The 12,484-nt window shown below is 50.4% G+C and overlaps 5 protein-coding genes across 5 annotated transcripts; 1 reads left to right on the top strand and 4 right to left on the bottom strand.

Annotated features, from left to right (window-relative positions):
* Positions 1-69: 69 nt before the first annotated feature.
* On the bottom strand, positions 70-1,890 carry MCYG_00729 (serine/threonine-protein kinase psk1; the record flags this gene model as incomplete). The annotated part of the gene is made up of 1 exon (XM_002850579.1): positions 70-1,890. One exon carries the CDS (start codon positions 1,888-1,890, stop codon positions 70-72), a length of 1,821 nt encoding a protein of 606 aa, XP_002850625.1.
* Positions 1,891-2,675: 785 nt separating this feature from the next.
* Positions 2,676-3,651, bottom strand: MCYG_00728 (uncharacterized protein; the record flags this gene model as incomplete). Its single annotated transcript, XM_002850578.1, has 2 exons — positions 2,676-2,870; positions 2,935-3,651. 2 exons carry the CDS (start codon positions 3,649-3,651, stop codon positions 2,676-2,678), a joined length of 912 nt encoding a protein of 303 aa, XP_002850624.1.
* A 1,060-nt stretch (positions 3,652-4,711) lies between these two features.
* On the bottom strand, positions 4,712-6,748 carry MCYG_00727 (pre-mRNA splicing factor; the record flags this gene model as incomplete). Its single annotated transcript, XM_002850577.1, has 6 exons — positions 4,712-5,141; positions 5,212-5,308; positions 5,395-5,468; positions 5,777-5,937; positions 6,062-6,316; positions 6,640-6,748. The coding sequence occupies 6 exons, from the start codon at positions 6,746-6,748 to the stop codon at positions 4,746-4,748; spliced, it is 1,092 nt and encodes a 363-aa protein (XP_002850623.1).
* A 686-nt stretch (positions 6,749-7,434) lies between these two features.
* Positions 7,435-9,333, bottom strand: MCYG_00726 (electron transfer flavoprotein-ubiquinone oxidoreductase; the record flags this gene model as incomplete). The annotated part of the gene is made up of 1 exon (XM_002850576.1): positions 7,435-9,333. The coding sequence occupies one exon, from the start codon at positions 9,331-9,333 to the stop codon at positions 7,435-7,437; it is 1,899 nt and encodes a 632-aa protein (XP_002850622.1).
* A 1,403-nt stretch (positions 9,334-10,736) lies between these two features.
* Positions 10,737-11,833, top strand: MCYG_00725 (TATA-box-binding protein; the record flags this gene model as incomplete). The annotated part of the gene is made up of 4 exons (XM_002850575.1): positions 10,737-11,017; positions 11,197-11,284; positions 11,335-11,749; positions 11,817-11,833. The coding sequence occupies 4 exons, from the start codon at positions 10,737-10,739 to the stop codon at positions 11,831-11,833; spliced, it is 801 nt and encodes a 266-aa protein (XP_002850621.1).
* Positions 11,834-12,484: the final 651 nt, after the last annotated feature.

The following is a 12,484-nucleotide window of genomic DNA, read 5'->3' as shown; positions in this document are numbered from 1 at the left end:
TATCTATCCCGCAATCCTCCGCTCTCAAAGAAATTCATACCAGCAATCGCATAACAACAGTCCATCCATCTACCACTTCATATTTCCAAGAGCAAGGCCGCTCTCGAGAAGGCTACTTGGTGCTACAAAGCTGAATCCGCCAAAAGGATTCTCAGGAGAATGAACATCTCCCATATGACTCTCAACAATACCCTCGTTATCAACATCCATGTCGTCCCCGGTGTTTGCAAACGGCCCAGGCTTAGTCGTTACAACAGGGCTGAGGGGTAACGAGGTAAAATCGTGAGAGAAGTTCTCGGCAAGAGCAGGATCCGTTACCACGGGCTTGATCGGAGGCTCCATTTCACGCTTTTCCAAGGCCTTCCAGTCGATTTTTCGGAAGAATCGATGGGATTTGATGGTGCGTATGTCCTTGGATGTATGGTATCCTAGACGTTTGTGTGGCTCTTTACGAAGTAAGCGTGTGAGGAGATCTTTTGCATCAGGGCCAAGAAAATATGGAAGCGCAAGCTTCTGCTTCAGGATCTTTTCCATGATTTTGGCGTGATTGTTGCCCTTGAAGGGCGGTGAGCCGGTGAGGAGGTCAAACCCTAAGGCACCCAATGACCACCAATCGCAAGCTTTACCGTAAGGCTTACCCAGAATTACTTCTGGTGCCATATATTCTATGGTTCCGAGGGAGGAATCGCACCGTTCATCATCATCGACAGCAACCTTGCTAAGGCCAAAATCGGTGAGGAGGAGATGACCATCTGCATCCAACAGGCAGTTCTCGGGTTTCAAGTCACGATAGATGACGCCAACATTGCAATGCAGATGTTCCAGAGCAAGGACCATTTCTGCCATGTAGAAAGAAGCCGTTTCTTCGGAAAACATACGCTCGATCGCGAGATGGGTGAAAAGTTCGCCCCCCTGGGCATATTCAAGGATTAAATACAGCTTCTCATGGTCCTGGAATGCATAGAATAGCTTGACAACAAACGGGTGCCGATTAACGCTTTCTAGGATGGCCCTTTCTGTCTTGGTCTGTTCCACCAGCCTCTTGTGCACAGTGAGCGAAGCCTTACGGAACTGTTTTTGCGCATACAAGGCTCCATTGGCCTTTTGTTTGACTAACAGGACGGTGCCAAATGTTCCTTTTCCAAGACACGTCAAAGAGTCAAAATCAGCCGCGGTCATCTTCCTGTTAAGTATGGTCTTCTTCTCTTCATCCGCGGGTTTGGGTCCTTCATTGTTGAGGTCCAAGCCGACAAAATCATCTCCTAGAGGGACCTCATACGTTGTCAATATCTCAGTCTGGTCACTTTCGGAGATGACACTGCCACAGCTTGACGTTTCTGACCCCTTCTTGCTAACGTCGGAACCTGATGGTCGGCTAGACCCAACGTTGAGTGCGTCCAACTGAGCACTCAGTGCGCTAATGCCATTAGACGAAGGAGGCCTGGATTCAAAAGTGCTTTTAAACCCACCAACAGGACGAAGACGCGGGGAGATGGAGGGAAGCCCATCCTTGAAATAAACAGGTGGGGTCTCGGAGCCAGGCTGAGGGGCTTCGACAACAGGAACCGTGCTATTTACAGACTTTGGCAGCTTCTTCCTTTTGGTCTTCTTTTTCTTTGCCGGGTTCACGCCCCCGTGGTTAGGATTTGGTCTCATGGGGCTCACATCACCTGGGACCATACGGAAACTGCTTGTGGCGCCTGGTTGCTCACTGACCACGGTTTTCCAGGACTGGGCAAGGTCCGCTTCGTCAACTTCTTCCGGTTCAGGTGTTTGTGGCGTAAAGACGTCAGAGACGACAAAATCCTCCTGGGGTTGCCATCGCGGTGAAACATTGTTCTCCACACGATGAAGAGACAGCAGGTCGCTCTCCAGAAGTTGTCTCGCCATGTAGCCGGAGGTAATGCGGGCTCTTTGACAGGATCAGTTCCTACCCTGTCACGACGTCTGATGGGGCAAACCCCGGCCACCGGGTGCCCCGCGGATAGTGGATGGCTTTCGGTAACAGGAGTCACTGCGTAGGAAGAGTCAGCATCGATCCCATTGTGGCGGCATACAACAGGAGCCCTCACCTTTCGACTCTGGGCCGTACAAATGGCCCTTTTTATACGCTCTCAATTTCTTCAAAGTATTTCGCAAACGTGCTTTATTGTTCCCCTTGCTAATCTTCAAGTTTACCGTCCGCCCTTTTTCAGGACGGACCATTCACCGGTAGCCAAACCACCTTATCCACTTCTGTGCCTAGAATGTCGAGACGATGAGGAGTCACTGGAAGAGTGCAAATGTAACCACCCAAGGCTGAGGCAGCGGAAGGGTCAACGGATACTAGGCCGTAGCCAGGTACAACTGAATCGATATGAAGCGAGTTTCTTGATAGGCCCATAGATGAAGTAATCTTGATAGATAATAAGCAGTAAAAATAACGTCGTTCAATCCGTCTCTTGGTCTCTTCTTCTTCTTCTCTTTGAAGACTTTCTTTCTTTTCCTTTTGACGTCGAAAAAAAGATCGAATAAAATCAAGAAGAAGGCTGATTAGGTAATCTAGCCACATGCAACGAATACACGGCTTCTTATTGGTTAGTTTGACTACAAGAAAGGATAATATTTATTCCGAAACAAGTCACATGATATAAATATAAGAATGACCAAAAAGGGAATATAAAAATTGAAACATTCTATGCAGGCGGATGAGTGACACCGAAGAAGCTGGCTGTGCGGGTGATCTCGAGACCAGAAAACGCTACAAAGGCCATGGCGCTAGGCTTCTCGACTCTGACTGTCACCTCGTCCAGTTCGAATTGGACCAGCACTATCCTCGCAGCATGCGTAGCCAGGGCTTCCACAGTTTTATATGAGGTTTTGTCAACGCTCTAGGAAGAAACCAGACCATTAGCGTGAATATGAAAGATCACAACATTATAAAATGCCACTTACCTCTGCCACTGTCGACACCATCGTCTGGTACTGTTTCGGAATCATCCGACCGAGATAGCCCTCCTTACTATCCCGGAACGTCAATGCAAGCTCCACGATCTGTTTATCCTTCCTCTCATGAGGATTTACCCCGACAAAACAGGCACACCGTATCCCTTCTATCCGAACAGTCAGGTCGTAGTCCATAGATACATGCTCCCTGAACCGTCTCTCGCGCGTGATAAGTGAACAATATAATCCGCGTTCAGCCCGTAATATAGCCTTGGGAAGATGAAGATCTACCGTTATCTCTTCTTTCTTCCCCGTGAACCAGCTGTCTTTGAAAATAGGGTCGTCTTTGTCTCGTTCTATAGGCCCGATTTCTGACCATAGTACCTTATACGCGGCATCGCTTATCGTTCGGGCAATGTCCACGATGTCCTTGCTATATGACGGCCGCTTGGTTGGATCCTCTGCATTTTCATCTGCCACGGCCTCTTTGTTGCTGGATATTATGGCGGATTCAATGGATCTGTATAAAGTGCCGTAGTTGAGGGTGTGACCAACCGTGTCGTTTTCTGCGGCCAGGGCAATGAGGGTGGCGGGGTAGGATATGCGCACTGAGAACGTAGCTGGTTGCGGCCTGTTGGTTCGTTTCCAGGCGTCCGTTCGTAGATATATAGGGACTGGGAGCTGTACGTCGCGCAGTTGTATGTAGTCACACGCCGATTTGTTCATGGTTTCTGGTATAATGAAGATGCTGCTTCGAGTTGTGGTTCACTGGGAGTGTCGCGGGGTATCGAATCCTTTTCACTTGGGAGCTGTGAAACATGTCATTACAATAGGACTCAGTTAATGCTGCTATTGTATGTTTGAAGATGGAGGATAGAGTATCACGGCCAAGATATATAAGTTCAACAATTTGGTACAACCATGTTACGTGTGTTTTTAAGTAACTATCAAAGCACTTTAAATACATAAAAATAACTAACTCATGAAGCCCTCCTAATTTCACAGCTAACGTTCTCAGAAACTTAAAAGCTCATAAGAAAATTCGTTTCATGGCCACTCAAGAGGCCATACATCATATCAGTCCTCCCCCCACTGCAGACTACATAGAAGAAGACAACAGGGTGACATCATTGCAAGGGAACTGGGTGAAAAATGAAGGGAGGCACGCAAGAATCAGAACAATATATGGCCGTCAGTTAGGAGGAATAGAGAGCTGAAGAATTGATCGTCATCGTCATGGCAGTGTCCAGGCGGACGGATGAGATGAAGAAGTGAAGAAGGTTGAGCTTATTCTGTACAGCAGACATCCTCCCAATGCTACGAGATTGAGGTAATAATAGTAACTCACGCTGTGAAAGCCATACTGAAGCAAAGCGAGGAAGAGAAAGGAGAAATAAAAAAGGTTACCGACGAGATAGGTCCGAAAAGCTGCTGAATTGCTTGCAAAGCACGAGCTGAGGGGGGGTATCCGTCTAGTGAACAGGTGTAAGTTGTCGCAATTTTTTGGAGTTAAAAGGGCTTTCGTTAAGTAGATAGAATAATATAGTCGGTGATGGCTGGTTGGTAGGACTGGCGGAAGCTGATTTTGTTGGAAAAAATCGTTTTTATCGGGCATGGTAGACGTCATTGTCGGTGGCAGATTCTTACTCTTCTCTTCGTTTTCTTCAAAAGGAGTTATAAGCATCAGGATAAGACAGAGGACGGGGTAAGACAGTCTCTCTCTTTTTCTCGCTCTCTGATGCCAAAAACAAGGAATTCTTTTTAACGGTGATGTGGGATTGGGGAGAAAAGCAGAACTGGAGGTAAAGGAAGAGAGTAGTCTACCAGTATCCGCCCCGGCGCTCATAACCTCCATAATCCCCACGAGGAGGGCTACGTGGCCGACCTCCAAACGGAGCCCCACGAGGCATGTACGGATCGTCATAGTGACGAGGAGGACCACCACTGCGCATCTCATACGGGTCATCGTATGGTCGGCGGGGTGGCGGGTAGTCATCTACACGCGCACGAGGGGGCGAGCGACGGCCATAGCCATCACGATCATAGTAGTCACGGCCTCCGTGAGGGGAGCGCTCACGATAGTGGCCACGGGGGCTGTAGCCCCTGGGAGGGCCGCGTCTGTCATAGTCCTCAGCTGGTGGGTATGGAGGGCCACGACGAGGGGAACGAGAACGGTATGGATCCTTGGGCACACGGTCCTCCATGGGTGGTTGGATCTATAATAAGAAATTTTAAGTTGAGCTGTGAAATCCATGTCATCATCCAGGAAGGGTGGTGAATTCCTACGTCCGCAGTGCAGGTCACTCGGGAGCCTTTGAAGTCAGTGCCATCCAATTTCTCGACGGCGGTCCGGAGATCGTTGCCATTCTCGAATTCAACAAATCTTTTTAATTCAGGGCATGCTTGGTTAGTTCTCCACGAGGTAGAAGGAAGGTTGGTATCGGAAAAGAATAAGGGGAGGATGCGAACCCTTTCCCGTCACGGTCACGAGTTTCAGAATAGACGACGTCGAGTCCTGACTGGCGGGCGAAATCCTTGAGATCCTAAAAAGAGAGTATGATGCGTGAGTCCTAGTGTCCTGGAAACGAAGCTGTCTGTGTGTGATGTTCCCACGTCCGTCCATCCCAATGAGCGTACAGGTTGAAGCCAGACCTGGCCATCTCTCCAGATTGGAATTATGACGAATCAACTTGACGAATCAACCAAGGGGGAGGGGGGGGGATCATTCCAACCAAGCTCGACAAGAAGAGGAGTGAAATCTTATACAAGGGGAGAAGTGCGAGAGGGAAAAATGGCAAGCTCGATCTCCACGGGGTCCAGGGGGGGAGAACGGGATCGGGCATTAGCTAACCTGCCAACTGGTTTCGGGCAATCCAGTTATCTGCATACGGTATATGGTTCGTCGTGGACGAGGAGCAGTAGACCGTTCGGGAGGCCCAGGGAATGGCTCTCTACGCCGTGGCCCACGCGCAAACTGCACCGTGAGCCTTTCACCTTTGAAGTCGGTACCATCTAAAAGATATTAGATGGCGTGGCCTTTTTCTCTCTTTTTTCTCTCATTTTCTGCATAAGTTGTGGTATTGAAACCGAACTTATTCATGGGAACGGAGACAAGAAGATATCACGTACGGAAAGCTGGAAGGCAGAATCAAAACGGGTCCCATTATTAGCAAGGCGTCGTCCATGGAGTAAACAGAAAAAAGGGAAAAGCACAAAAAAAAGAAATCCAGGAAAGTAAACGCGACCACGGAGGTGTCCTCACCAGGAACGACATCTTTTGCATCCATAGCATCCTCGTATTCGATAAAGCCAAAGCCTTGCATCAGCTTGATCTCAGTAATCTTTCCGGTACCGTGGGAGCCGAAATGCTCTTCGATGTCCTGTTTATTGACTGGAAGGAAGAAATCCAGGCAGAAAAGGATGCCCTTGAGTCAGCTGCATAGGCCACGAAGATCCGGAGTATTTTATATTATGTATTTGCTTCAGCCGGGAACGTGGACAAGAGGCGGACGATGAGGGGATAGGGTAGAATGTATCATATCATTCATAAACAGTATGGATGGTATATGGCATGGCCTTGTTCTCCTCTCTTCCATTTCCCATGTAGTAGGCTTTGTTTTGTTGGTATCTCCCCTCCCTCTCCTGGAGACGAAGAGAACTGGTTGAGGCCACGAAGGGGGCCGTTTGCCAATACCAATAACCATTATCCAGTACAAGACAGGGAGACGATGACGGTGACGGAGATGGGATGGAGTAAGACCAGCAGCATACCATTACGGGGCAGATTGCCGAGATAGAGACGGGTGGAGGATACTTCGCTCATGGTGGAAGGGCGACGTAAGTTCCCGTGAAGTAGGAAACAGGAGAATGGCCTTGGAACGGTACACAGCAGTTGGCGGTCTCCTGGCAGAAGACGAAGATGGCGTGTATGTGATGTCAGTTGTCGATGTTGTTGTTTTTTGAGGATGGAAAAAAAAAAGTGGCAGCAAAGGAAATCGAGGGGAGGAAGAAGAAGAAAAAAAAGAGCGCTCAAGCCATTCACGTGGCTTTGCTTCCCCCTTCCGCTCCACCGACTATTAACAAGTGCACATTCATACATCATACATAACATGGCATGAAGATAAGGACTGGACATTATTATTTGACGAAGCCGGCGGCTTGCTTTCTTCTTTTTGATGGAGATGTCGTTTTTCTTCTTTTTTATTTTCTTTTTTCTTGTTTTTGTTTATGATAGCTCTATTCTGTACATGGCTGGTGCATATAAGCGCTTGGTATCCCATTTTGATTTCAGATATATAATAAAAAAAAAAAGGGGCAAAAAACAAAGGACGAAAGGATGTGCAATCTAGCTAGGTGATAGAGTACTTGGGTCCCTCTCCTCCCTGGGGAGTCTGCCAGTTGATGTCCTGCGTAGGAACCTTGATATCACACGTCTTACAGTGGATGCAGCTAGAAAAAAAAAAAGAAGAAGGGTTAGCAACCTCACCAAGGGAAAAGGAATTTGGGAGCTTACTTCTGAGCATTGATTTGGAACCGAACTCCATGCGGCTTGTCCTTGTCCTCGATGTACTCGTACACGCCAGCAGGGCAGAACCGGTTCTCCACCCCCTGCCACTTCGGCCACGCCTCGGCCGTATGCTTTTCCCAGTCGGCAACCTGGAGGTGGACGGGCTGGTCTTCCTCGTGGTTTGTTCCCGTCCGGCTCACGCTGGTTAGGATGTCGAAGCTGACGACGCCATCCGGCTTTGGATACTCGATCTTCTTGCACTCGCTCGCTGGTCGAGTGGCCGCCGAGTCTGTTCCGTGGTGCTTGAGGGTCCATGGAACACGGCCACGGAGGATGTAGGCTTCTAGTCCACTGTACATGATACCGCCGTAGATTCCCAGCGGAGTGTTGAACGACGGACGCATGTTACGGACCTCCTTGAGTTCAGACCAGATGGTAGAGGAGCGCAGCGCGTCTTCGTACTCGTACAGGAAGATGGTGCCGTCCGACGAGTTGCCGGAGAGAGCAGAGTATGTTGCCTTTGCAGCAAGCATGCCCGAGAGCATGGAGGTATGTGTGCCCTTGACCTTGGGGACGTTCATGAAGCCGGCGCTGTCGCCGATGAGGGCGCCTCCCGGAAAGGCGCATTTGGGGATGGACTGGAAGCCACCTTCGATGAGTGCACGCCCAGCATAGGCGATGCATTGGCCGCCTTCCAGCACGCTGCGGAAGAGAGGGTGCTGCTTTAGTTTCTGGAACTCGTTGTAGGGTGAGAGCCAGGGGTTGGGGTAGTCCAGTCCCACAGTCAAGCCTACGGAGACCATGTTTTCCCCAAAGTGATACATGAAAGAGCCACCGTACGTGTCCCTAGGTAGCGGGTAGCCCATCGTGTGCGTCACCTCACCCTTGCGGAACTTCTCTGGCTGGATCTCCCATACTTCCTTGATACCGATGCCGTACGTCTGGGGCTGGGAGTCGCGGCGCAGGTCGAATTTCTTCATCACCTTCTTCGTCAGAGAGCCGTGGCATCCTTCTCCAAGCAGAGTGACGCGGGCATGGAATTCCATCCCCCTCTCGAACGACTCCTTGGGCTGACCGTTACGTCCGATGCCGACATCATTGGTGGCGACTCCCTTGACCGAGCCATCGGTATTGTAGAGCACTTCACTGGCAGCGAACCCCGGATATACCTCTACCCCCAGCTCTTCCGCCCGTTCTCCGAGCCACTTACATAGCTGGCTGAGGGAGAGTATGTAGTTTCCGTGGTTGTTCATCTGTGGAGGCGCCGGGATGGGGATGGAGTATTTCTCGGTCAGGAACCGCATCTTATCCGTCGTTACGGGGGTGGTGTGCTCGAACCGGTTGGGGTTGTCCTCCGCCAGCCAGTCCGGCAGCAGCTCGTTGATCGCGGTGGGCTGTAGAACGTTCCCGGACACGATGTGGTCTCCGATCTCGCCTGCCTTCTCGAGCAGCAGGACACGGAAGTCTTCATTTCCGGCTTCGTTCGCCAGCTTCTTCAGCTGGATGGCGGCGCATAGACCGGCAGGACCTGTTGACAAGCCGTCAGCCTCACCGTCATCGCGGCCGCTTCCGTCCACAAGAAAAGAGGACCAATTGAACTCACCTCCACCGACGATGCAGACGTCTACCTCGTCGGACTCTCTCTGGATATCCTCTGGCCTGAACCCGGACCCCTGCTCCGTTCTCCTGGCCGATACGTGCGAGAAGGACCTCTGCTGCTGACCCAGCAACCCTGTCGGACCGGCAATGCCTCTCTGCACCGCCCTTCTCTGCACCGGGACGCTCGTCGAGTACTGTGCGGCAGCTCTGCTTGGGGCCGCCCTCCTCCACGCCGCGGGGGAGGAGCAGCAAGCTTCCCTGCGCGCGAAGGCGAGCGGCAGCACCGCAGACCTGGAGGCCATTGACGATATCACCCCGGCAAGTGTTTGCTTACCCCAAGAAAGAAAAGAAAAGGCGACTTTCAACCGTGGTGTAGATAGCAGACGAGCTCGTCGGCGCGATGCTCCGTCTTTTTGAGAGTGTAGGAGATAATCTTCCGAAAAGGGCGAAATCCAAGGAAGGGAAGCTGAGCCGAGGCCAGCCGAAGCAGCCAGTCAGCGGTCAGGTGATGGTCAGTCGCTTAACTTGCCTCCCTGGGATATCACATGATCAGCGCTTCATCCTCGACCGCTTTCACTTACATAATCCAATGACTCTTTCTTCCACGTAAACCGAAGTTTCTTTCATGAAAGATTAGCGCATACTTACTTTTTTAGGCGGCGCGTCTCTCCTTCACGCGAAGGTATCACAAAGCGAAGCTCCTTTTTTTTTTTCTCTCTCTCGCGGAAAGCCACATAGCCTGGTTCTCAACCGGCCGTCTTTTTCCCTTCACCGTCACCTTTCTTTACCGTCACCGTCACTGTCACCCTTCTTCTCGCCTTCACCACTACATGGCCCTGGAGCCATCACATCTTCCCCAGTGAACGGGGGGAGAGAGGAGAAGGGGTGGCAAAGGCAGGCGAAGCAACGCGCCAAGACTCAAGCTATCAACAGTGATTGGCCGCGCACTAGTCTCCTTTAGGCAAACGCCCCACTCATGACGCCTTCAAAAGCAACTTTTAAGGGGGCGCGCGTGGCGCTAAGCAGGGGAAGTGCGTGTGCCGAGGCCCTCGCGGAGTGCGCCGGGCAAGAAGTATAAAAGGGACAGCCTCTTCCCTCTTTTTTTTCCTGTTGAGCTCGACTTTTTCGCTGACCGAAAAGAGAGAGAATAAGAAAAAGCGCTGCTGGTCTTGGCACCCTCCCACTTGCTTACATACGCATCACTTCTTACTTGCGCCCGCTTTACCCACAAAACTACACTCACTAATAATAGACAGCCCGTACTCTCAGTATCAAAAAAAAGGTAGCTAGCTATATCGTGTTCATGTTGATGCTCTCTCGTCGTCGTCTTCTCCGCGTTCTTCCTTGCTTTGCTGCGCATCGCTGACCTCTTGCGCGCTTCTGGTAGTCTTCATCAATATTGGGGGAGGCATTCATTTGTTCATCTCCCATCAAAACCCCCTTCTCTCTTATATCACGGTAGGCCCTGACTGTTTCCGTCTAACACTTATTCAAACAATACCAAACATGCCTTGTCCTTCTTTGCCGGCTGTGTTGGAGCTTACTTGCTGACTCATGTGTTGCAGTTGCCTGGGCTTGAGGTCACCTGACTCGACCTCTTCTGATATCAACATCAACATCCAAAGCAGACAACCGCCAGAAGAGAACAAGACCTCTCTCCCTGTCTCTCTCTCTTTTATAGTCAGGGTCGACGGATATCGCAATCATGGATTCCTTGACCACTCATCCTGCGACCGCGCAACAGGCAAAAGCGTTTACGTCGCCGGCCTCTCTCTCGTTCCCAGGTGGTGCTGGCGAGCTGACTCCTCCTTCCTCCGAGAAAGAGACAAACGGCCAGGCTCTACAGTCCCAGTCCATGCTGCAGTCCCAGTCTCAGCAGACTCCTGGTGGCAGCGCTGCGGGTGCCGGGCCCGGTGCCACTCCCGCGACCCCCGTTGCGACTCCCGGAGCAGGCCCAGGCGTGAGCGGGATTGTACCAACGTTGCAGTGAGTATTTTTGATACATCAATGATTCTTTCTGCTCTTTGAACGCATCTGCAGGTCAGGGATGTAATATGAAGTGTTGTCGTATGAGGGTTAAACTTCGTCGCCTCACTCTCGTATACTCCCCCCTGTCTTTTGCCCTTCTGGCCCACCAGAAAGCTGAAGCATGAATTATCATGAAGAAATATCGTTGCCACCGTCAACCTTGATTGCCGACTGGATCTCAAGACCATCGCCCTGCACGCGAGAAACGCGGAGTATAATCCCAAGGTCGGTCTCCCGCTGACACAATGTGTATAATAACTCACTAACGAAACCAGCGTTTCGCCGCTGTTATCATGCGTATTCGAGAACCCAAGACCACCGCCCTGATATTCGCATCCGGCAAGATGGTCGTCACCGGCGCAAAGTCAGAGGACGACTCGAAACTCGCATCCCGAAAATACGCACGTATCATACAGAAGCTTGGCTTCAACGCCAAGTTCACCGACTTCAAGATTCAGAACATCGTTGGCTCGTGCGATATCAAGTTCCCCATCCGTCTAGAAGGCTTGGCCAGCAGACATCACAACTTCAGCTCTTATGAACCAGAGCTGTTCCCGGGCTTGATCTATCGTATGATGAAGCCGAAGATCGTACTGCTCATCTTCGTCAGTGGTAAGATCGTGCTCACCGGTGCCAAGGTTAGGGAAGAGATATATCAAGCTTTCGAGATGATATATCCCGTCTTGACCGGTAGGTTTACGCTCTCTTGCAGCAAAAAAAACCTTGTTTTCTTTTTCATTAACAATTGCGTAAACAGATTTCAGAAAAGTCTGAACAAGGTCACGACTCCCCGACCAAAAGTACCCTTGTATCAACAGTTTCCTTCTATACCTTCTACAAGAAAATGGAGGTTATGGTACGGTACTGCAGTGGAGGTTTATTAGCGCATTCAACATGGGATAACTGGGAGACCTTGATCCTGCGCAACAGCTCATCCACCTCAACCTCTACCCTTCATCTTCTCTTTCCGATTACCCATTTTTGTTACTTCCTTTTTTTTTTTTACTCGATGCATTTACACGGCGTTATAGCGACCTGACACTCGGTTTGTTTCTTGCGGATAATCCCTGAAAAAGAGAAAACAACCTTTCTAATGCCAACGACTAACAACCACGACAAATATCTCGATACACACTATCCAACCTTTATCTACCTTTTAGAGAGAAGACCCTTTTTTTTTTCTTTTCCTACGGTTCTGCCAATGGTGCATACGGTGCCGGTGCGGGTCTGTCTCTTTTTTTCATCTCCCTCCGCTACTAGTTTCCCGGGTCGTTTATTATTTGACCACCTCGTCCTCTCCCTTCTATCCGCTATTACTCTACATAACGATTTGCGAGTGCATGCGAAGTGGAATATCTTACCATCACCAGCACATCGACAGAGAGACGAGAACAGGGAAAGTGGCTCGGGATCCGGCTTCACTTC

The sequence above is a fragment of the Microsporum canis genome, genomic scaffold (genome assembly GCF_000151145.1).
Source record: "Microsporum canis CBS 113480 supercont1.1 genomic scaffold, whole genome shotgun sequence".
NCBI lineage: Eukaryota > Fungi > Ascomycota > Eurotiomycetes > Onygenales > Arthrodermataceae > Microsporum > Microsporum canis.
This window is presented reverse-complemented; position numbering and strand designations above follow the sequence as displayed.